General features: G+C 45.6%; 1 protein-coding gene and 1 non-coding gene across 2 annotated transcripts in view; both read right to left on the reverse strand.

The window, feature by feature from the left end:
• The window catches only part of LOC125170673 (putative tetratricopeptide repeat protein 41), a 76,570-nt gene that overhangs the window by 28,011 nt on the left and 23,598 nt on the right, over positions 1–24,961 (reverse strand). The window contains 3 exon segments of the mRNA XM_047867347.1: positions 9,927–10,166; positions 12,592–13,060; positions 16,862–17,022. Coding sequence (XP_047723303.1) covers positions 9,927–10,166; positions 12,592–13,060; positions 16,862–17,022 — 870 coding nt within the window.
• Positions 21,361–21,433, reverse strand: TRNAG-CCC (transfer RNA glycine (anticodon CCC)). Its single transcript has one exon. It is a non-coding gene; the product is annotated as a tRNA-Gly (tRNA).

Raw genomic sequence — 24,961 nt, forward strand, 5'->3', positions numbered from 1 at the left:
GCCTGCTGCCTCCACCAACTAACTGCCCAGAGAACACCACTGATAAGGGCCCCCTCCCCTTTTTCTCTTGTCTCTCCACCCCCTACCCTCCTAGCCATAAAAGGAGGCCAATGCCAAGGTTCGGGGCTCAGCCTTTGGAGGTGACTCCGCTGGGCCAGCACCCGTGGGCAATACACAGTCTCTTCTGATTCCCGGAGGGTGCGTGGGCTTGTCTCTTCCTGGGGGCTGAGTATTTGCTGTAACATTATGACTTCTATTTTCAGCAAGCCAAATGGGAGGACTTCAGGAAGACCCCACCCCCCACCCCCACCCCCCACCCCCCCCACACACAAATGGCCATAGACTGACTCTGCTTTGCTTTATGAAGACTGATGAGAGAAAGGGAATGAGGGCCCGGTTGCCATGAGAGAGAGGATGCAAGAGGCCATATTCCCAAGTAAAATCTACGGGAATCGGCCAAGACTGAACACGAGGGATGAGGAAAGTGGAAGGTGGCAAAGGCAGCAGTGATGGAGGCCGGGACCCCCTGCTAAGGAGCCCCCCGGGGCCTGGAGTAAGCAGAGACTACCCAGCAGCAGCTCAGAGCAGCATGCTTAATGGAATCACCAGAAAGCCCTGCACATGTCTCCAGCCTAACTCAAAGGGACACATTCTGAACTAGGCTCATTTACATCCAGAAAATTCTCACACGCTGAAATGTTAGGTGATTTCCTCCCACTGGCAACCCCCAGCCCCCAGGCCTTTCCATCACCATAACAACCATGTGCCGACAAGCAGGGTGACATCATCAGGAAGGACTTTCACCCCCACCTCAAGATCTCTTCTGGGGGCTAGCTTCCAGCTTTCTATGACATACAGTGCTCCCCCCACACCACCTCCCGCCCCCTCCCTGCTTCCTCCGCCCTACAGCCCTAAGCACTGATGCAATTCCAGAGGCATCCTGGCTTTATTCGACACACTGGAATCTGTGGAGGATCGTTTGGGTCCTTCCACATGGAGGGTTTAGTGGATCGGAGAAATTCCAAAGGTACATAACTCATACGTGGCAGTGAGAATACAGGTAAAGGCTACATGCTTAAGGACCAAAAGGGATGGTGGAACACCACAGCCCAAATCCACTCCTAACTACCCGGGAGACCTTGGGCAACTCGCTTCACCTCTCTGAGACTCAGTTTCCTGAGTTTCAACCAAGGCATTAGCAGGACTGCAGAGATTTGACGTGAATCAAGCAAAAGACATATAAAGAATTGAACTTAGAGCCTGGCCCGTGACAAATGCTCAAGATCTGTTATTATGACCACTAGACAGCAAAACCATGAGAGCAGGGGTCATTTTTGAGCTAGTGTTGAATTCGTTGAACTAGTTCACTGATGATGTCAGTAGCACCCAGTGAGTCCAATGTCCCAGAGAAGGTGCGCAGTTACTATCTGTTGAAAGAATGAATGAATGTTATTACTGTTTAGTGAGCCCGGAAATACAGGGGGAGAGAGAGAGACAGGCAAGGGAGAAAGGGAAGAAATATGAGCCAAAGTGCTGTCCAGATCCAACCCCTTAGGCGGCAAGTCCAAGTACTGCCATTGCAATTCAGATCGAAGCCATCCTCGACAGCAATGGCGTGTCTCCAGGGCCGAGTGAGGGGCACCGGAGGGAGCTGGGGGCACTGTGAGCAGATGGAGGGAACATGGAAAGAACAAGCTGGGAGGGAGTATCCGAAATAATTCGGATTTGCATCTATGTCATCTGAACTACCCAGCTGGTCACTCAGGAAAGCTGTTGATTGAGCAGCAACACTGTTGGTGGCTCTCAGGAAAGGGGTCACATACACCGACCTTCCAAAAGGCCATCAAGGCTGCAAATGCAGATCAAGGAGGGAGATGTTAGCAGTGTGGTTGAAGCCACAAGAAAATAGAGAAAGAAAAAAATGCATAGGAAACAGCCACAGCAAGACGATACAGAGGAGCCATTTCAGAATTAACACTTTCCCCCCCATTTCCTAGCTTCAGAAATTGGTGGCCTACATTGTGGGTAGGAACACACAGGGAGGTCTGTTGGAGTGATTGGAATTAGATGAGGAAACGGGAGAACAGTAACTCTTGGCCACTTAACATCCCAGCGAAATGGACTATGGAAACCTAGCTACTCACTGTACCTGACGGTGTATGTCTCTTCCTCATTTTATGGCACTTCTCAGCTTTAACCTTGGCCACTGTGAGTAAATAGGCCCCAGCAGCATCATATCCGACTTCTGCTAACACATTCCAGTAGTGGATGAGGTGCAGCCATGTCCAGAAGCTCAGGTTTTGGATCTTCGATACAGAATCTGTGATACTTGTAACACAATGAATTCATGTGAGTCATTTTAGTATTTCATGCCTTGAAGGAAGCTATTCTATTTGCCCCATTCCATTAGCCTATTCATAAACTCCTTGACCACTACGACTTTGGTAGGTCACCAGATAGATGTGAACCTGTCCCTCTTAAGCAGTCAAAGCCATTGCCGCGTCTCTGTCCAGGAGGCCCCTCCTCTAGGCAGGCTCCCCGAATCTACCAGGCAGAGCAAGCCCCTCCCTGTCCCGAGCGTGCCCAGCTCTGGGTCTTTGCTCTAGCAAAGCACTGTTCCCCATGTGTAGCTCTTCTCTGGCTCCACATCTGCCCAGCTAGATAGAGCCAGATCTCACTCATTCCTGCATCCCCGGGGCCTCCAAGAACATGGGAGACAGAGTGCGTCAATGATACACGTCTGCCAAAGGGGCACATAAGAGGACAAGAAAGTAGGGGAGATGAAGAGAAGGAGAAGGGTGGAGAGGAGGGAGAAGAAAGGAAAGGGAGGAGATTAGGTGGGTCTGGCAGGAGAATATAGCCAATCCTTTGTCCTTGCCCAACTACAAGTCCTTCTCTCTCTGGAATCCTCCTCTCTGAGAGGAATCCATGCGGATTCAAGAAGGGAAGAGAACACTGCAGAGCCAGACGATCCAATGGAGCAACGCTGGGAATCCATCAGCCACAGAAACTGGTGCCGAATGATGGGCCCATCCGAATGAACGAACGGGTTGCCGAACGACTAAGTGAATGAATGTGCCCTGCTGAAAGGAGCCATGGGTATCCAAACACAGTGTTTGGCGAAGGAGGAACGAAATCTGCCCAAACACCATGTAAAGAGGACACGTCTTACCTAGGACTTGACAGAAAGCTGCACAAATCCCCCCAGGAGCCACTCATTTTCAAATGCCATGGCAGCTCCTCAAATACCCTCCAGAAAGTGGTTTGCCATTGGAAGTATTGAACTAAGATTCGGTGGAAATGTGTCTTCTTGTGATTTGTTGGGTTCTGAAAGGTATATGGACTGCTTTCTCTGACAGGAGTGACCACACCTATTGAAAAATCAATGACAGTTGAATGCGTCTGCCTTCTTAGTGTATGAAAACATACAGTAGTGGGGCACCTGGGTGGCTCAGTCGGTTAAGCGTCCGACTTCGGCTCAGGTCATGATCTCGCGGTCCGTGAGTTCAAGCCCCGTGTCAGGCTCTGTGCTGATGGCTCAGAGCCTGGAGCCTGTTTCAGATTCTGTGTCTCCCTCTCTCTCTGACCCTCCCCCGTTCATGCTCTGTCTCTGTCTCAAAAATTAATAAACGTTAAAAAAAATTTTAAAAAATAAAAAAAATAAAACATACAGTAGATAACAGCTCTGTGGCCATAATTAGACACAATGAAATAGTAGCTTGAAAAAAAAACCTGAAATATTAAAAATATATCTTCTTTGATTTTTTTTTAATGTTTATTTTTGAGAGACAGAGCGAGTGGGGAGGGGCAGAGAAAGAGAGAGACACAAAATCTGAAGCAGGCTCCAGGCTCTGACCTGTCAGCACAGAGTCCAATGTAGGGCTCGAACCCACAAACTGCAAGATCGTGACCTGAGCCGAAGTCGGATGCTTAACTGACTGAGCCACCCAGGTGCCCCCAAAGTGCATCTTCTTATAAGTCAGTCTGAATTTACCAAAGAATTAGTTACAGTTGTGATCACTGATCCAGATTTTTGAGAAGCTATGGAGCATGCTCATTTTTCATGGTGTCTTCCCCTCTCCCAAAGAAATATTTGTAACCCACTTTTCTATGTTAAACATATACCACGGCTACCACATAAATAAGCACTTTCCAAAATTTGAGGACACGCAATTTGGAGAAGTTCACCTGCCACCTGGGTCTCATCTAGGCCGTGGGGAGCTAAGCAAATTAATGGCAAATTGGATGTTAGAGCCAAGTTTACATGCTTTCACTAGCAAAGAGAAATGATTCCAACCAATCTTACTACCCAGAAACAACCTGCTTAAAAACAGAAGGGCTTGGTTTCATTAAAAACTTCAAGGGGGTGCCTGGGTGACTCAGTTAGTTAAGCGGTTAAGCATCTGACTCTTGATTTCAGCTCAGGTCATGATCTCACGGTTCGTGAGTTCGAGCCCTGCATCAGGCTCTGTGCTGGCAGTGCAGAGCCTGCTTGGGATTCTCTCTCTCTCTCCCTTTCTCTCTTTCAAAATAAATAACTAAACTTAAAAAAAAAAAAAGAGCTTCAAGATACCTATCCTTGAAAGTTAAAAATAGAAGTATTTAAAATGTTCTGCTTGATGTTTTTTCTCGCAAGATGAATGGGACACATGGCTGGATGGCACACCTGCTTCAGAAACCCATGGAAGAGGAAGGAAAGTTCCTCCTTGCACTGAGCATGGCAAGGGCATTTTTGTGGGGAATGAGAGAGAAAGAGAACTGGGACAAATATTACCCCGCATCCAAGATTTAGAGTATTAAACACAATGCTTAACGTGTACAAAACATTTTCATAAAAAACACTGAGTTTATCTTTTTTAAGTTTATTTATTTATTTTCAGAGACACAGAGACAGCGTGAACAGGGGAGGGGCAGAGAGAGGCAAGAGAGAATCCTGAGCACGCTCCATGCTGCCAGCACAGAGCCTGATGTGAGGCTCCAACTCATGAACCATGAGATCATGGCCTGAGCAGAAATCAAGAGTTGGATGCTTAACCGACTGAGCCACCCAAGTGCCCTAAGTTTATCTTTGTACAAAATACCCTTGTGAGATATGAAAGGATATGAAAATCCCTGTGATTTTCCCATATAATTTCTCATGTCAACTTTCCTGGGCGAAAGGATGCCTAGAGAGCTGGTTAGGTACTGTTTCCCAGTGTGCCCGTGAGGGGGTTTCTGGAAGAGACTACCACTTGAATGAGTCCACTGAGTGAAGGAGATTGCCCTCACCACTGCAGACGGGCCTCATCCGATCTGTTGAGGGCCGGAATAGAAAAAAAAAGGCAGAGGAAGGGCAAATCTTCCCCTCGGCTCCGGCTGGAACCTCTGTTTTCTCAGCACTTCTGGGTCTCAGACCTTTAGACTTAGACTAGAAATTATAGCACTGACTCCCCTGGTCCCCAGTAGCACTACCACCAGCTTTCCCGCACCTCTAGCTTGCAGATGGCAAGATCCTGGGACCTCTCAATGTCCACAATCACGTGAGCCAAAACAGCACAATAAATCTTTTTCTAGATATCTATGTAGAGATATACACATAGAGAGATACATAGAGATAGAAAGAGATAGAAAACTACTCCTAGTGGTCCTGTTTCTCCAGAGAACCCTAATACAATCTCCATATGACAAATGAAATTGCTTAAAGTCAGAGGGGCCAGGTGGCTGGTCTCTGGCCAGCACGTGAGTAGAGAAGCAGGATTCAAACTTTCTGACTCGATTTCAGTGCTTCTCCACTTAACATGAGACGGGAGGAATGGCCTGACCACAGCATCATCTGTGCAAAGTTGAGCACAGTTCTCGTGGACAGACTTTCTGGTGGACATTTCTGTACTGCTCTTTTCTCTCATGACAGGCTACATTGTGCTGTGTGGACAAACAACCTCAAAATCTCAGTGGCTTAAAACAGCAAAGGTTCATCATGCCATCACAGATAATGATGGTCCTGGCTGAATCTCCAAATCCAGGTCTGCTCATGCCAGGACTGACAGACCAGCCGCCATCTTGAACATTGCCAGTAGCCACGTACAACTCGTTGGACAGAACGGGTCACAAGGTGCTCCCCAATAAAGGGACCAGAAAGTGCTTCCCATGGTGGGTGGAGGGGCTGGAAATATTGGCAATTAGCTGTCACAGCCACCACGGTGCTTATCATTGTGCCGGACGCTGTATTAAGCACCTTATGTTAGGTATACTTAGCATTTTTAATACCCTCGAGGTAAACACTACCATTATCCCCATTTTGCAGGGGAGAAACTGAGTCTTAGAAAGTTAAGCACCTTTCACAAGGCCAGGCCAGTTCTGTCAGATTGAAAGTCCTTGCTCTTGGGGCACCTGGGTGGCGCAGTCGGTTAAGCGTCCGACTTCAGCCAGGTCACGATCTCGCGGTCCGGGAGTTCGAGCCCCGCGTCGGGCTCTGGGCTGATGGCTCAGAGCCTGGAGCCTGTTTCCGATTCTGTGTCTCCCTCTCTCTCTGCCCCTCCCCCGTTCATGCTCTGTCTCTCTCTGTCCCAAAAATAAATAAACGTTGAAAAAAAAAAATTTGAAAGTCCTTGCTCTTAACAAGAAATCATTTATAGTAGATGCCATAGCGATTGCCAGTCGGAAAGAAGGTAGACTCTTTGCCAAACAGCATGCGGGCCTGGGAGTGAGGTAAAGACAGGGTGAAATGAGGCTGCTCCTCTACCATGACCACAGTGTCACCTGCAGGTAGCAGGTGAACAGGTAGTGAGTAGCTCACACTTCCCTTCCTGTGCTCAGCCCTCCAGATCCTGATGCCACCACAGGCAAACACCAGAGGCTGAGGGTCAGTACTAGCTCCCAAAACAAGGGATATGGAAGCTTCTAGAAATGGCAGGCCCAAAAAGGCAACTGCCAGGAATAGCTGTGCATTCATTCAGCAAACATCTATTGAATGTAACTGGAGTGGGGCCCGGGGAACTCAGACCTGCTTGAAGGTGTTTGATGAAATGGAATAACACTTAGACTAACAGAATTCAAGATTACCAGCTGATTTGCATGGATCATTTTGGGAAGGACGGTAGGTAAAAGGCCACAGGGGAGACAGATGAGTAAAACAAAGGGAGAATTCAGAATGGCTAACATTTCTTAAGAATTCACTATGGGCCAGGCCTAGTCTAAGTGCTTGTAATTACATGAATTACACATTGAATGCTTGCTAGTCATAATGTTCTGAGCTTGGTACACTTATTATTTTACAGAAGAGGGATGTGGGTAGAGAGGGATCCGGTCTTCAGCTAGGAAGTGGAAAAGCCAAGGCTCACCCCGATCTAGCATCAGGGGCCACTTTTACCCATTATGCTAGGCTGGACCCTTCTACTCAACAATTAATCGCTGCAAAATGGGCTTCACAGACTTGGTTTTCGGAGCTTCTATGAAGTGAGGGGTTATACGAAGTAAAGGAAGGAGCTCTTTCCAGGAAGGGCTCCCTGAGGCCCCGGGAAAGGGTGAGGTTTGGGGGAGGAGGTCACATGGTTCAGGTCTCCCAGAAAACACCTTCTCTCCCTTTGGACACCAGCACCATCCCGACACCTCAAGGGCTGGCTGCCAGAGGGCAAAGAGACAGGGACCCCAGAATGAGGCTTGGTTTTCCTGGGGGGAGCCCTGCAGGGGCAGCTGGGAGGTACCCACGTCAGTAAGCACAAACCAGAAGAGCCTCTACGTGGTGGCCACAGCCAACAGACAGAGGAGCACAGGTAACACTGCTCAGGGTCTCCCGCAGGCACCTGGGGCAGGTGAGGACTTTCTAGGAGGCTGGTGGGAAACAGAACTGATACGACCTAACCTAGCCAGATAACGTTCTGTGTACACAAGAAATAAATGGAATAACGTATATGAAGCGGCTGGCACAGTGAAAGCACTAAATAATAGTGGTGGTTATGATGGCCAGGGGCAACAAGATGTGACAATGCTCTGGCCGCACTAGAACAGCATTTCCCAGCTTTCTGGGTCTCCCCCCTAACCGCCCTTTCCCTTTTCAGCCCCACTGATATGCACGTATGCACACACACATGTACACGCATATGTTCACCCACATACAAAGAGTATATAAGACCAAACAATCCTCAGCTCTAGTAGCACAAAGGGAAAAGACGTTGCTGGACCACAGCCCAGGGTACAAAGCCTGCCTCTAGACTAGCCAATTTTTGGTAGGAGTAACTTAAGTTACAAATTGAATACAATACTTACAAACTGAATACAATATGTAAACAGAGAATTAATTTCAAAGGAAAGAAGCATCCACATATACGTGTGGCTGAGAGACTAGTTTGCCTCAAAATAATTGATAAGACATTGGGACAAAATATATCAAAAGATAGCCCTTTACCAAAAAATATCATAGCAGACTCAAGTCCTACAGCCTTCGCTTTGGCATCTTTTTTCTCCTTGTAGGATATGCTTTACTTCCCATGCTCAAGCTACCTGGAAGTGAATTGTTGCAATTACAATTCCTGGCGCCTCTGGTAAAGATGTATTCACATCCTGGTTGTTGTTGTTGCCTTTGTTTTCCTGACAATAGTGAATATTGCCAGCAGTGCTTTCTTTAGGGGCTCACAGTGCAGAGAAGGGCTACAGCATATACCCAGAATTTTAACAGCCACACCATGGCCTTGTCCCTGCACCTCCAAGAGTGTTACTGTTCTACAGGAAAATGGAGAGACTAAGTGTGTTGCAAACCATCAGAGACCAAGTGAGCAGAAGAACTGACATCACACCTAAGAGCATCCTCACTCCCCACCCCCCTTCGCTACATTATGTAACTTAAGAGGTGGTGGGAATGACGACAATGTAGGAGGGAAACAATCTTTTAAAAAAGAAAGTGAAAGAGGACATAGTAAACCCGAAAGGAAATTTGCACAGAGCTTAGAATCTTTGCAGAGGCTGTGATGTAAGGTTTTTGAAGCCCACGAACCTGAAGTTCTCTGTGTGGCTAGAGGGCTCTGCTTCTAGGTCAAGAGTCTGTGATTGCCATTGTTTCTCAGATTCAGACCTCAATCCTTTCAGAAGGGGATAAGAATTTGATTTCAGGGGCGACAGCGTAGCTCAGTTGGTTAAGCATCCAGCCCTTGCTTTCGTCTCAAGTCATGATCTCATGGTTTGTGAGACTGAGCCCCACATTGGGCTCTGCATTGACAGCACAGAGGTTGCTTGGGACTCTCTCTCTCTCTGCCCCTCCCCACTTGCACAAGTGCACGCATGCTCTCTGTCTCTCTCAAAATAAACTTTAAAAAAAAAAGAATTTGATTTCAGAATTAGGGCAGAAACTGCTAATGCCTATCCAATAACCATCTCCCTCATCTTTGTTAGTAACAGATGCCCACCTTAGTTTAGGGTAGCAACACACTCCATTGAAACCTCTCTTCCCCAACTTTTCTCATATCTAACTGTGGCCAAATGACGTTTTAGAGACAGAGTGGAAATGTTGGTGAAAACCTGGGAAAGCTCCTTAAAAGGAAATGCAAACCCTTCTTTTCATCCTTCCTATTGCCCGAAATGCGATGGCTGGAGCTCCAGCGGCCATGCTGCTTCTAGCAGTCATGCACGTGAGATGACCCTGAGAATCCAAGCTAATGTGTGGATCAGGGACATAGAAGGAAGAGGGTCCCAGATGACTTTGTGGAGCCAACAGGGCAGCCCTGAACTGCCTACTTTCAGAAAGTTCTCATGTGAGAGAATAAACCCTGGGATGTAAGCCATTGAAGTCAGGTCTCAGTTACTCACAACCAGGTACAAGTATTAATTTATATGACCATGTATACACATGTTTACGGATTCATTCCTACTTGAGAAATGCTAGCTGCAAGCTTTCCCTTGAATGCAAACTTCCCTTTTCCGAACTAGCAGGTACTTATACAGATTTAAGCCCTTACCAAGAAGCTTGTGCTCCACAGCACTCCGCAGGGACTGGTGCCTGAAGTACAGGAGGCCATTGGGCTTCTCCTGGACCCACTGTCTGCTGGCATTGCAGAAGGCAGCCCAGTGCAACATGGTCACTTTGTAGTGATCCCTGTAGCCCAGCACGTCCAAAAGCTGGAATATCTCATCCTCGGCCAATCCACAATGTGAGATGCTCAAAAAGCACAGAGTGTCAGCCACCCAGACATCCAGTGCTATACAGATAACACAATGACAGCAATGACAAAAAGAACCGTTCACATCTGCCAGGCATCATTCTAAAGGTCTAAATGCCGTGTATGACTATACAACTTGTTTCCTTTAATCATCCTATAGGCAGATACTATATAACTTCCCCTGTCTTACAAATAAGAAAAATAAAGCCCAGAGATGTTAAATAACTTAGCCAGTCACACAGGAGTAAGTGCAGAACTGGGATTTGAGCATAGACTGCCTGGCTTTGGAGCCCATACTTTCAGGCATTAAGTTATCATCCACTTTGTCCCAACTAATACGTCCATGTTAGCAATGGTTATAAGCTGGAAAGCTAGCCAATTATCATACTGCTGAGCAGTCTATTAATACTTTCAAATATCAAGTTTGCATCGATGGGTCTGAATGGTTTTTTGGTATGATTGCTATCTTGCCACAGACACCACTGGAGCCAGCTCTATGTCACTCACCTGACCCTTAGCTTTTTCAGCCAGAGCTGGATTCCCACTGGCTTTATGACCAGCTGTAAAGAGATCCTTAAGACCACTGAGAGAAAGGACAAAGTCTACCATTCTAAATGGACTTCTTGTGCCAGGACTGGGGAATGAACCTCAAACACCTGTAATCTTTATGCAGAGGGAGCTGCTCAGCCCCAGCTGTACAAGCTCCTTCTGAAGTTGACCCCAGGTTTACCAAGTTCTTCCTGTACCTGTGGCTGAGTGCCTTGGGCCTGAGGAGGGGTCAGTGGGCAGGAGGAGGAAAGTCAGCTGGAGAGAGGAGGGCCTGGGCTTTCCCGCACAGTCCCAGACAAGCAGGAATATCCCTGGGCACAGCCATGGGCCACCTTGCCTGCGTGACTCTTCTCAGGGCACAGAGACCTTTCTTTCACCTCCTTGCAGGTGAGGGAGAGCACACTAAATTTGAAATTCATTTTATTTGGAGAAATGAAAAGTCTAGAGCAAAAAAAAAAAAAAAGGGGGCAAGACAATATGTGGTCACACCAACCAATGTGTCTTTCATTGCAAGTATTTTCTGCTTCTTTCCCCACCCCCACATCCCCCTTCCTGCTCCATTCCAAATTCATCAAACTTAAGAGAAGGTTATTATGGTAGAAACTCAAGTTTCAAAAGCCTTTTGAAGCTCCTAGCAGAGATAATGGCTTTGAGAACAAACTTTGCTTCTCAAAAGACTGTGGAATATCAAAAGACAAAAATGCCTGACCAACTCATGGAATACGTCTTCTAACCACAAACAACAGACTCAGTTACAGGGTGAGCTAAAGAGGACTGAACCAAGCAAGGTGGAGGAGACAGTGGGAGAAGAGAGCAACAGAGTTGCTCAGGTGGGCCTGTGCTGTTCCCTGAACCCAAGCTGTGAGCAGGGACAGGGGACCTACTGGATGCACCTGGGGACCCAATAGTACAGACAGCCTGTGCTGTGCCTCCCATTGGGAGCCTACAAGGCCGGTGCCTGTAGATCTTCTGATGCCCCCAGAACCAGAGAGCAGAAACCACTATGGGGACAGCTACAGAGCCAGATCTCTGAAGGTGCAGTGAGCAACCAACATTCTCTGTCGGGAATGTTGAGTACCCACAAGACTATGGGCTCCAAGAGAGTGCAGATGTTAGTGGAGGAGAGGGGCCTCCTCACATTAGAGTGAAGGAAAATGGCAGCAGATGGCAGCACAGATCGAACAACCCAAGAACAGATGGGAACACAGCCATCCTAGAGGATGCCAGCATTGGAGGAAGTCAGTATCTGTGGACCATCTGGGGCCATGACCACCTCAGTGGAAGCCAGCAGGGACAGATGACAACCAAGGACATCCAGCACCAAGACCCTCAGATTTAAGCTCAACCCCAAAGAAACACACACAGGAAGGACACAAATCCTCTCTTGACTGAAACACCCTCAATTGTACCAAAAAAAAAAAAAAGCTGAATTGATGGATTTAACCTAGATGAACTGAACTAGGTTTCTGCCATCACTTGAACTATAGGCTCAAAAGAGTTGAGTTATAGAAATAATAAAGGCCCATTTCTTAGATTCCTGAAAAATTGTCTAATATGGTTCCCTTTACAGTCAGCATAGAGCTCCCTAGACAGGGTTGTTGGATTTAGCAAATAAAAACACAGAGTAACTAGTTAAATTTTAATTTTAGATAAACAAAAAATTAATTTTGGGTATAAGTATGTCCCATGCAATAATCTGGGATATACTTGTAATGAAATTATTTATTTGTAATTCAACTAATTTTTAGTATAAGTGTGTCCCATGCAATAATTGAGACATACTTTTACTAAAGGACTGTTATTTGTCTGAAATTACAATTTAACTGGGCATCTTGTATTTTCTCTGACAACCCCATCCTTGGACCCTCCTCCTCTGGGTGGTCCACCATACATCTTTCTCCCTGTGGACTCTAGCAGGTTGTCAATACTGGCCAAGGCCTACGTTCTCCTAAAGCCACCGTGTCTGAATTTGCCTTTTTTGGTGTAAAAGTCCAGCTATAGTCCTCAATCCAGCGTTTCAGAATCAATTCCCAGAGCTCCTGAACAGACACCACCTCCAAGTAATCCTTCAGACACTGATACTCATCTTGGTAGATTCTACATTCTCTGAGTTCATTCGCTAGGATCGTGAGTTTTAAAGGATTCGGGTTTGTTTTTTTCCTCAAAGTGGATTGGCTCTGTTGGAGGGGGTCTTTGTTGGGAATGGAGAGATGCTGTCTAAAGATGTTTAGTTTCACTTCTTTGTCTCCTATGCTAATGAACTCCACCGTCCTCACATCTGGGCGAGCACATAGCAACTTGTAGGACAGGCTGGAGGAGACAGAGCTCATGATGAATTTGCAATGAGGAGGCAGCGAGCATGGCAGCCAAGAAAAATCTTTTGCCTGGTGGAGAAAGTCAAAGATATTTGAAAACTTTAAAGACTTTAAAACTACTTTACTGATGGTTTTTAAACTTAGAGCAGCTAGAATATAGTGAGTAGGTAGAGGGTTAAGGGCTGGGGTGAAGGTTATTAGCGATAAGGTGGATAGTAAGCAATATGGTGATGATACCAATTCACTCTCTACAGAACTATATTCACTGACTTACCCATCTGTTATGAATTTGATAGTACAAAGGTGGCCTCTAAAAAGAGGTTTGTACGGGGCACCTGGGTGGCTCAGTCACTTAAGTGACTCTTGACTTCAGTTCAGATTACGAACTCACGGCTCATGGGATTGAATCCCACATCGGGCTCTGTGCTGACAGTGCGGAGCCTGCTTGGGATTCTCTCTCTCTCTCTCTCTCTCTCTCTCTCTCTGCCTCTCCCTGCTCTCTCTCTCTCAAAATAAATAGATAAACAGTTAAAATAAAAAATAAAAAAACGTTCCTACAAGCAAGTAATCTGACAAATCTTAGGCTTCTAAAGAATGACCTATAGTGACGATCAAGGGAAATCTAAGAGTGCAAACTGAACCATTCAATTGAAAAACAGAACGTTGTTTTATGATGAAGAATCTTGCTTTGTACAGCAATACTATCATAAATTAAATGGCTTTATTTGGGGATAAGATAAACACCTAATCAGATCTTTCTAGATTCCTTTAGCAGCCTTTCCTACCCCTCTTTGACTAATAATCACAAATATAATAATAATAATAATAATAATAATAATAATAATAATAACAACAACAGTAACTACCAAACAGTGAGTGCTTACTCTGAGCCAGGCACTGAGTTGAATGTGTCTTCGGGTACTGTTAGGGATTTTTATTTTTATTTTTTTATTTTTTGATACTGTGACATTTCTCTGGGGCCTTAGAGATTCAGGAGAGACTATTTTTCCTAAGGCAAGCTAAGTCCCGGGGGTGGTGGGCAGCTTGCCTGGAACGTGCCTGTCATGTGCAGACCCACAGATCCAAGAACACACCCCCATCTACCTTCTTATCTGACTCGCATTCACCAAGCCAATATTTCCCTGCCCCGCATCATCATCCTGGGGCTAGGACCAGACAACTAGGGACAACGATGCCACAAAGCCTGCTGAAATTACACAAACTAGCCAATCCTGAATGGCTTCCTCTACCTTTCCCATGAGAACCCCAATGAAGGCTTTGGCCTTGGCCTTCTCCTGGCTCCAGTCTTCTGCCTCCTGACGACCCTGATACTTCCCCTGGGGCCCCGAGTGGCATGGCGCATCTCCTTCTCTCAGGAAATGTAAGTAATCACTTCCTTCAATGCCATTGGCATCTCCGTGCCATCACTCGGTCATCTTCCTATATATCAAAGCCCAGCACTTGTCACAGTTTGCAATCTTGTCCTTATTTGTGTAATAGCATCATTAACATCAGCCATCCCCTGTTAGAACGAAAGCTCCGTTTCTCTGCAGGGACCATGTCTGATTCTGGTTGTAGTGCTTTTGCTATAGTGAGTGGTCAAGAACTATTTGCTGAATGTGTGGTGGTTGCCATGCATTAAATTAAAAAGATTATAAAACAATATGGTGTGTAATTTCATTTACGTACGTAAGCGTCAAGGAGCGTACATAGACATCCATAGAAGGAAGGCTACACTCCAAAACGTTGAAGAGCGGTGAGACTGTGAGTATACCTAATTTTGTTTTCTTTTTCTTCATCATATTTTCTATCAGAAACATATATTACTTACCTAATTTATAATTACATGTGTTTTTAAGTTTTAGAGAAAATTCTTCACAAGGTTCTACTGATCCAATATCAGGTCAAACAGAAGAAAAACTAAGGAGGGGCACCTGGGTGGCTCAGTCAGTTAAGCGTCCAACTTCGGCTCAGGTCATGATCTCATGGTTCATGAGTTTGAGCCCCGCGTTGGGCTCTGTGCTGACAGCTCAGAGCCTGGAGCTTGCTTCGGATTCTCCCGCTCCCTCTGTCCTTCCCCCATTCACACTCTGTCTCCCTCTCCTTCAAAAATAATCGTTAAAAAAAAAAGATAAGAAAAACTAAGGAGAGCAACCAATCGATGGGATTTGGTATGTGCATAATCAGTATAGATGAGGCAGGTCATAATATACAACATAAAGAAAATACTAGGAGTCCAATAAATGCCTGATCAATGTATAAAATGGGGGGCGGGGGGCGGTGCAGAATCAGGCAGAAGTAAAGGTCACAGTTTCCAGAACCAGACTGTCCATGTCTGAATTCTGAGTCTAACACAAGCCACCTAACACCTCCATGCTCAGTCCCCTCTGTATAAACAGGATGATCACAGTGTCTCTTTCATAGGGTTCTTCTGAGAATTAAATGCGTTAATATTTATAAAGTGCCTAGAAAGGTGCCTGACCCGTTGTAAGTGTCACAGAAGTATTTGTTCAATAAAACATATAGTAGTAGCTATAAGCGATGCTGGCTATAGCTATAGATATGCAATGCAATGGAAAGGTGTTACAGGGACGTCTGGGAGGCTCAGTCAGTTGGACATCTGACTTCGGCTCAAGTCATGATCTCGTGGTCATGAGTTCAAGCCCTGTGTCAGGCTCTGCACGGACAGCTCAGAGCCTGGAGCCTGCTTTCCTCTCTCTCTCTCTGCGCCCCTCCTCCGTGCTCATTCTCTCACTCACTCTCTCTCTTTCTCTCTCTCAAAAATAAACATTGAAAAAATTAAATAAAAAGAAAGATGTTACATACCTTCTAAATTATGGAGTTTTCTTTTTATAAAACAGTAATAAAATAGGTATTATTTTTTTTTTTTTTTTTTTTTTTTTTTTTTTTTTTTTTTTTTTCTGAAAAATGTTTTATTTTTTTTATTTTATTTTTTTTTTATGAAATTTATTGACAAATTGGTTTCCATACAACACCCAGTGCTCATCCCAAAAGGTGCCCTCCTCAATACCCATCACCCACCCTCTCCTCCCTCCCACCCCCCATCAACCCTCAGTTTGTTCTCAGTTTTTAAGTCTCTTATGCTTTGGCTCTCTCCCATTCTAACCTCTTTTTTTTTTTTTCCTTCCCCTCCCCCATGGGTTCCTGTGAAGTTTCTCAGGATCCACATAAGAGTGAAACCATATGGTATCTGTCTTTCTCTGTATGGCTTATTTCACTTAGCATCACACTCTCCAGTTCCATCCACGTTGCTACAAAAGGCCATATTTCATTTTTTCTCATTGCCACGTAATATTCCATTGTGTATATAAACCACAATTTCTTTATCCATTCATCAGTTGATGGACATTTAGGCTCTTTCCATAATTTGGCTATTGTTGAGAGTGCTGCTATGAACATTGGGGTACAAGTGGCCCTATGCATCAGTGCTCCTGTATCCCTTGGATAAATTCCTAGCAGTGCTATTGCTGGGTCATAGGGTAGGTCTATTTTTAATTTTCTGAGGAACCTCCACACTGCTTTCCAGAGCGGCTGCACCAATTTGCATTCCCACCAACAGTGCAAGAGGGTTCCCGTTTCTCCACATCCTCTCCAGCATCTATAGTCTCCTGATTTGTTCATTTTGGCCACTCTAACTGGTGTGAGGTGATACCTGAGTGTGGTTTTGATTTGTATTTCCCTGATAAGGAGCGACGCTGAACATCTTTTCATGTGCCTGTTGGCCATCCGGATGTCTTCTTTAGAGAAGTGTCTATTCATGTTTTCTGCCCATTTCTTCACTGGGTTATTTGTTTTTTGGGTGTGGAGTTTGGTGAGCTCAAAATAGGTATTATTTTAAAAAGAGATTACCTTCTGTCCTAAAATCCCATAAATGCCAATCAATTCTTCAATTCCATCTAGGACAAGTATACATGGCTTTAAATTGATGGAAGCAATGAAAACTTCCACCAGAAGTGAAAAAACCAAGACATTTGAGCCTTCGTTAAGAACATCAGTTTCAAGCTGAGTACCTAGAGCATAGGAATTTGTTCAAATTAGGCAAAAATGTTTCCATCATTGCTAGAATATGTTAATGGGATGGGGAGGTGGAAGGGGTTGGGAACAATGAGTGCTATTCACAGCTGTACAGCTGACACATATAGGTATATGTGTGATTAGCAGCCTAAAAATACTCAACCCAAAAGGGATAATGATATTTACCACCAGATGTCTCCTATACATTTTCAGGATTTTATATAAAAAATATTTTGTATGATCCAAAGCATTACTCTCATCTTCCAAAATGCAAAAATAGTTCATGTTACAAAGAGCTGGATGGGAAGAAAGAGAAGCCAGTCTATGCAGTCTGCGAAGTTTATGCAGCTCTGTAATGTCAGGTGGCTGTTTAGGGGCCACGGCTACCACCTGGGTGGTCCCGCAGGGGCACACACGCGTCATCCCCCACCACTGCCTGGTCTCTTCAGTTCTCGCCCACATCAAATCTGACATAACCAATCCTAAATTACTCTATCTGCAATATTGGACCCCAGACCTTCGAATCTGTAAATTACCAGGGAAAATCAGGCTATAAACCAGCAAAGGGCAAAGGATGTAATTTGAGAGGACTAACTTGCAAACTCTGATTGCGTGACATAGCAGAGAGCAACCCAAAATTGTAATCAACTGCTTAATACTTTAAGAGCATTTTACTACATACAACTTTGGTCTTGCTTTTATTTTTCAAAGGCCATGTTTCCCATAGAAATTTAGGCACATTAGAATCTAGAAAATCAAGTTATGCAAAGAAGCGTTTAATGGATTTACATCTCTCAGGTGCATTAAGATTCTGTTAGAAGCATATTGAATAACTATGTTTAACAATACTTATTGGTTGCCTGTTACGTGTTAAGATTCTGTGCTCAATGCTAAAGGAGATAAAAATGATCTATAAATAAAGTCAAGCAGTTGAGGGAAGTGAAAATGGGTTCAGTACACACAAAAAAAACACATTCCAAGGCAGAATATGAGTCTGAAGAGTACTGGAGTGTGATGCAGAACCATCACAATGAAGACAAGCTTTATGCAGAAGACATGTGAGACGAGCTTCGGGGAATGCACAGGTAGAGATGAGGGCAAAGGGATATCAAGCAAGACAAAGCAAAGGTAAAGGTCTGGAGGTAGGAAAACACATGAGCATTAAAAAAAACAGGAAGCTGATTAGAGCAGTGGAACTCAACAGGGGTGCTCTAGGAATTCGAGATGTCCTAGAACACAGGACAGTCACACACAATGCAGCTGTGTCCTGGGGTCTACCTGCTTTCACATGTTCTGCCAGACAGTCACTTGGCGGGGGAGGGAGGGGGTAACCTTACTAATGACCTCACCTAGAAACCAACTCCATTTTCATGTAAATGCAAAGTAATTTTTGCACAGATTCAAAACACATTGAATTTCTTAGGAATACAACTACCATAGAAAGTGATGGAAGATTATATGTTGTTTCGTCTGAAATGATACCAAGATTTCAGAAAATCACGACCCTGATGGGAACACTGCTCATGATGTTGGAGCCTTGACTACAACACATCCATGGATGTCTGCACTAGCAGCTTTCGAAAGCATGGTCATTTTCCATGACCTGCCTACTCCACTGTGGCTTCTACTGGAATCATGTCTGAGCACTTACATATTGGAATGCATATTATTTTGCAATAAATTACTTTACCTTTCTCTTTTACATTATACTAGGGGGTTACATTGGGTTTTTTTATTGAGGTATAAATCACAAATGATACTACATTAGTTTCAGGCATACAACATAATGATTCAATATTTGTATACACAAAATGATCACCACTGTAAGTCTAGTTACCATCTATCACTGCACGGATACAAAAACACTTTTTTTCTTGTGACCAGAACTTTTAAGATATACTCTGACGGGGGTGCCTAAGTGGCTCAGTTGGTTAAGCTTCCAACTTCGGCTCAGGTCATGATCTGGTGGTTTGTGAGTTCTAGCTCTACAGGAGGCTCTGTACTGACAGTGTGGAACCTGCTTTGCATTCTGTCTCCCTCGCTTTCTGCCCCTCCCCCACTTGCATGCACTCTCTCTCACTCTCTCTCTCTCAAAAATAAACCTTCAAAAAAACATGTAATTTTAGCCACTTTCAAAATATGCAAAACAGTATTATTAACTTAGTCACCATGTTATATACATGGCAGCCCCAGGACTTACTTATTTTATAAATGGATATAATGATTTTTAAAGATATTTCAGTATCAGAAAATGACTATAAAATCAATGACTTGAAGATTGTATATGAATGCAAGACATAAAGGAGAAGAAGAATCAAAACAAGATAGTCTGAGCTTGGATCACACAATTAAAAGTATTTTTCAAGAACAGGAAGAGAACAATCTTGGTGCTTCATCCTTGGAGGGTTTTATCTGCAACCCCCCCCCCCCAAATCTTTAAAGTATTGAGATTTCAGACCTTGACTAAGTGAATTTTAGAGAAGGAGGGGTTCTGGAGATCATGTTGTCTAGTCCAAACCCTCATCTTGTAAGTGAGGAAACAGGCCCAGCAAGGTGAAAAGGCTTGAACACAGGTCATCAGGAGCTTTACAAACACTGATTTTGCTAATAGTTTTCCTGCCAGCAACGCATCCTTGCTCCATCTGCATTTCCAAGCCGCACAGGTCACCGCTGGTGGATTCCGTTCACCAGCAGCCACATGCGGGAGGCACAGACTGTTTACCTTTTGCGTGAAGCTGGTACAGAGGCTATGTGACAAAACGGAGGTGAATGAACCTCAGAAAATACACGCAGCCTGACAATCATAAAACATAATATCACTCATAATAATCAGCAGAAAAATAATCCCAGGCAAAAAAAAAAAGGAAAAAAAACCTCAAGGAAGATACAGATCTATATCTAAGTATGCAAAGGAAAGCATCGTTTCAGTGTTTTTAAAATCCTATTTGGGGTGATTAGAATTATTTTTCCTCAAAATAATATCGAAGATAGGCAGAATTACTAGTATTGGAAAATGATCCTAAACCTATCTCTTCATTCTGTTAGAACCAAACTGTCTCTCCTGGATGACAATGGCCTATTGTCTAATTTAAATTTTTTTAATGTTTTATTTATTTATTTATTAAAAAAAAATTTTTTTTAACATTTATTTATTTTTGAGACAGAGAGAGAGACAGAGCATGAACAGGGGAGGGGCAGAGAGAGAGGGAGACACAGAATCTGAAACAGGCTCCAGGCTCTGAGCTGTCAGCACAGAGCCCGACGCGGGACTCGAATTCACGGACCGTGAGATTGTGACCTGAGCCAAAGTCGGACGCTTAACCGACCAAGCCACCCAGGCGCCCCTTTTTATTTATTTTTGAGACAGACAGAGACAGAGTATGAGAGGGAAATGGGCAGAGAGAGACAGAGACACAGAATCTGAAGCAGATTCCAGGCTCTGAGCTGTCATAGAGCCCGATGCAGGGCTTGAACTCATGAACCACAAGATCATGACTTGAGCCGAAGTCAGTTGTTTAATCGACTGGGCCACCCAGGCACCACCTTTTTCTTTTTTTTTTCAATGTTTTATTTATTTTTGAGAGAGCCTATTGCCTAATTTAAATAGTAACAACTCAAGTTTTTATTTTATTTTTTAACGTTTATTTATTTTTGAGACAGAGAGAGACAGAGCATGAACGGGGGAGGGTCAGAGAGAGGGAGACACAGAATCTGAAACAGGCTCCGGGCTCTGAGCTGTCAGCACAGAGCCCGACGCGGGGCTCGAACTCACAGACCGCGAGATCACGACCTGAGCCGAAGTCAGACGCTTAACTGATTGAGCCACCCAGGCGCCCCAACAGTTCAAGTTTTTAAACACCCAGTCACAAAAGGTAAATTCATGGGGAGAGAAAAACAGTCAATTGGTACAATTTCAAAATACTTTGTAACAAAATGACAGAGATTAACTGATTTTTTCACTTTTTGGCAGTGTTATCTCTTATCATTCAATAAAGACTTATTGAGAACCTTCTGTGTTGGTCAGGCTCTGCGTCAGGCATTGAGTGTGAGAATGGCCAATAAAACAGACACGGTTTCCTGCACTCCCAGGACTATAACGGGATACAGTAAAACATACAATGTCAGGACCACGTGTAAGTAGTGGCTGACCAGGATGGCAAGCTCACAGTGTTTGCAGGGACACACCCACATAAACTAGAGTACAACGGGACTGGGGTACCCTTGCCACTTGCTCAAAGTTGGAGATGAAGGAGAGAGGCAGCCATCAGGCCCTCTTATTGAGAGAGTGTTCTTTTTTTTTTTTTTTTAAAGATTTTGCTTTTAAGTAATCTCTACACCCAATGTGGGGCTCGAACCCACAACCTCGAGATTGGGAGTCTCATGCTCTACCAGCTGAGATAGCCAGGTGCCCCCGGAGGGTGCTTTTTAAATAGGGCCTTGTGATGCCTGAGTGGCTCAAGTCGGTTAAGCAACGGATTTTGGCTCAGGTCATGATCTCACAGTTTATGAGTTCAAGCCCCACACCGGGTTCTCTGCTGTCAGGGCAGAGCCTGCTTCAGATCCTTTGGGTCCCTCTCTCTCTGCCCCACCCCAGTTCACTCTCTCTCAAAAATAAATAAGCATTAAAAAAAAAAAGTTTAAATGGGCTTTAAGGGACGAGAGGATTTCACCGACCTGAGAAGAGGAGGGGCATTCCAGTAGACAGGAGTGGAAGTGGACAGACAAGGAGAGACGGAAAATGACCGGCTGCTCCAGGGAGACCACACCTGTGGCACCAAGAGCAAGAGCCCCTGGAGAAGTCACCCAGGCCCAGGCACAAGGCTTGGCGAACCCTGCCAAGGAGTCCTGCTGGTATTGAGGGCAGACTCCCCGGTAAGTGATGCGAGGAGAGGGCCCTGAGGAGCAAAATGTCCCTGTTTGTTCAAGGAGGCAAGACCGGGCAGTAATGAGGACAAGGGGCCCTGAGCTCAGCAAAGACCTGAGTCTGAACCCTTGTTCTGCCCACACACAGCTGTGTGAGCCAGCCTTTGTGAGTCCCGCTCTTTATCTGGGACGAGAATGCTGGATGCTAGGAGCATTAACTAAGATGCTGAGAAAGCCCTTAGCACAGAACCGGGCACTCAGAACGCCAATTCAGTAAATGGAACTCATTGTTATTCGGGCCGCCACCAGGGGAGGGGGGTGACAGGGGGAAGAAACAGGGAAATAAGAAAATCAGTGGCTCTCCTCGACCTTCCGCGAGGCATGTCACATTAGGAACATCAGTGGCCTGCAAGGCAGGCGAGGGGCACGGGCCGGGGGAGAGCTGGCTCCGAGCAGTTCTGTCTGCAAGCTCCCTCTATCTAGGCAAGCAGGGGTGAGGACAGAGGAGCAGAAATGTGAGCTTCACACAGGGGCCTTTTGTCGGCCCACTGGGGAGGGCCGGGCGCCTGCAGGAGCTGGAGCTGCTCACGGCTGAGGCCACCACAGGGAGACGCCGCGTTCTCAGTGGCAGCTCTTCCTCTTCTGCTCACACCCACCTCACCCGGGTGAAACCCAGCTTCCTGGCTCAGGCGGCCAAGCTGATCGCGAGCACACGCTAGGCGGTACACGGTGCTCCCCCTCAAGTTCCTCCCCCCACCCCCCGCTGCGGCTACAAACTCTCCTGCATTGTGCTACCTCCTCCCTTAGTCTAATGAATAAGTTTCTTGTTTCCCTTAGCAGCTCCCACTGCGCTCCCTGCCTCTTTCTCTAGCTCAGTGAGGAATCACCATCATCATCATCACCACCATCATCATCATCGCTGCAACAATGATAATACTAACGACAACTGAGTGCCCGGTACTCTTCTAAATTCTCTACCTGTAATCCCCTGGGTAGGTACTGTGAATCCCACCCCCCATTTCACAGATGAGAAACGGGGGCCCACACTGCGTAAGTAAACTGCCCAAGAGCACACGGCTAGTAAGCAGCAGAGCCGCGATGGAAAATGCAGGCGGGCCAAGTCCAGAGCCACAGCCTTTCCCCTCTGCCTCCCACTGCTAATGAGGCGGGCTGTTCTCTCCGGGACAGAAGGTGTCTCCTGAGGGTCAGGTACTCATAGGCTGTTCCTGAATGCAGTCTGCTTTGTCAACCTCAAGATCTGCTCGTTTTTAAAGATAGCAGCTGATGGGGCACCTGGGTGGCTCAGCTGATTAAGCATCCAACTCTTGATTTTGGCTCCTGTCATGATCTCACGGTTCGTGAGTTCGAGCCCTGCACGGGGCTGTCTGCCATCAGGGCGGAGCCCGCTTCTGTCTCCCTCTCTCTCTGCCCCTCCCCCACTCACATCTTTCTCTCTCAAAAATAAACATTAAAAAAAAAGCCATGTTTTTTTGAATACAGATGGCAGCTGTTTTTGTTACGAGCTTTCAGCACCTTGAAACACACTCATTAAACTAACAGTTCCCTTTGGGAATAAAATCCTAATGGCATGCTCAGTGGGGCTTATCTCATCAGCCTGGCTGGTCGGAACACCCTTGGGATGTGGCTGAGTAGGATCAGTTGTTGTCGTGTAGAACCAGTCACACCTGCTGCTGATGATTTTGGTTTTACCCACTTTAGAACGAGAAATGCAATGTCAGAGAACTCACGCCCACATGTTCGCCCTATTTACTCATACCCACCACACACACAGAAAGGCACTCAAATACCTGTCCCATCATACAGAGATAATACACGTCCATCAAAACCCATTTTGCGTCCCACGTACTCAGGCGAAACCCAAATGTGCACTTGTGTACAAACCCCAGATGAGAAGGGATGAGTTCCCAAAAGCAGGCAGAGTCAGACATGCAAACATATGGCAGACACCTAACGACATAATAGTTGATATTTATCGGCGCTTCCTATACGCCAAGAGCTGAGCTAAGTGTCTTTGTTTTTCCTACTTTATCTTAGTCAATCCTCTCAACTACCTATAAGACATTTTTTTAATCATCTGCATTTTACAAATGGGAAACCAGAGCTACATAGAGGTAAAATAACTCGCAGAAGGTCAGCCAGCTAATAAGTAGCCATCGAGGTCAACTGCTCCTAGAATGGAGGCAGATCCCACATGATTGTTATCATTCCCCATGTACACCTTGTATCTCAAATGTCTTTCATCGAAAGCAAAACTCTTTTGATTCCCCCCAACACCTGCTGCTCCCGCGCCACCGATAATGTTCCATCTCAGCAAACAGCACTCACTGTCTGTCTAGCTTCCCAAAGCTGTCCTCAACTCCTCCTGTCCTGCAAAACCCACATTCAACTCCTCAGCAAACCCTCAATCTATCTAAAGCCCTCTTCCTCCTCTGCTACCGTCATCCTTTGCTTGAACCATTGCAAAAGCCTCTAACAAGTGTCCCTGCCTCCATACTTGCTCCTCCACATCCATTTTCCCTACATCAGACAGATTTTAATCTTTTCAAAATATCAATCAAATCATATCCCTCCCCTACTTAAGATTTCCCACTGGTCACCCCACTGTACTCAACAGAATCTGAACCTAACATTCTGTGCAACAAAGCCCAACCCTGAAATGGCCCCGTCTTCATCTCCGGCTCCATCTGATATGAGTCCCCCTCCTGCCCACCATGGCCCGGCCACACTGGCCTGCTTGCCCTCTCTAACTTCACTTTGCTTCTGGCTTAGGACCTGTGTTACCTTAACTACTCTCTCGCCTGGAACGTTCTTTCTTCTAATCTCCACATGGCCAGCTCCTCCTCATCCGTGAGGTCTCTACAGGGTATAGATGGCTACCTGTCCTGCAAAAGTCCATGTCCCCCTTCCAGAGCGTGGGGTTAGCGTTCTGTCCCCACTTGACTCCCAGTGCAGCCATGTGGGCCCAGGGTGGCCAAGTGTTTGCCAAAAGAATGGCAGTGGGATTGATGTGGATCGCTGCCAGGCCAAGGCTTTAAAGGGACAGGTGCACCT

The sequence above is a fragment of the Prionailurus viverrinus genome, chromosome B4, assembly GCF_022837055.1.
Source record: "Prionailurus viverrinus isolate Anna chromosome B4, UM_Priviv_1.0, whole genome shotgun sequence".
Taxonomy (NCBI): domain Eukaryota; kingdom Metazoa; phylum Chordata; class Mammalia; order Carnivora; family Felidae; genus Prionailurus; species Prionailurus viverrinus.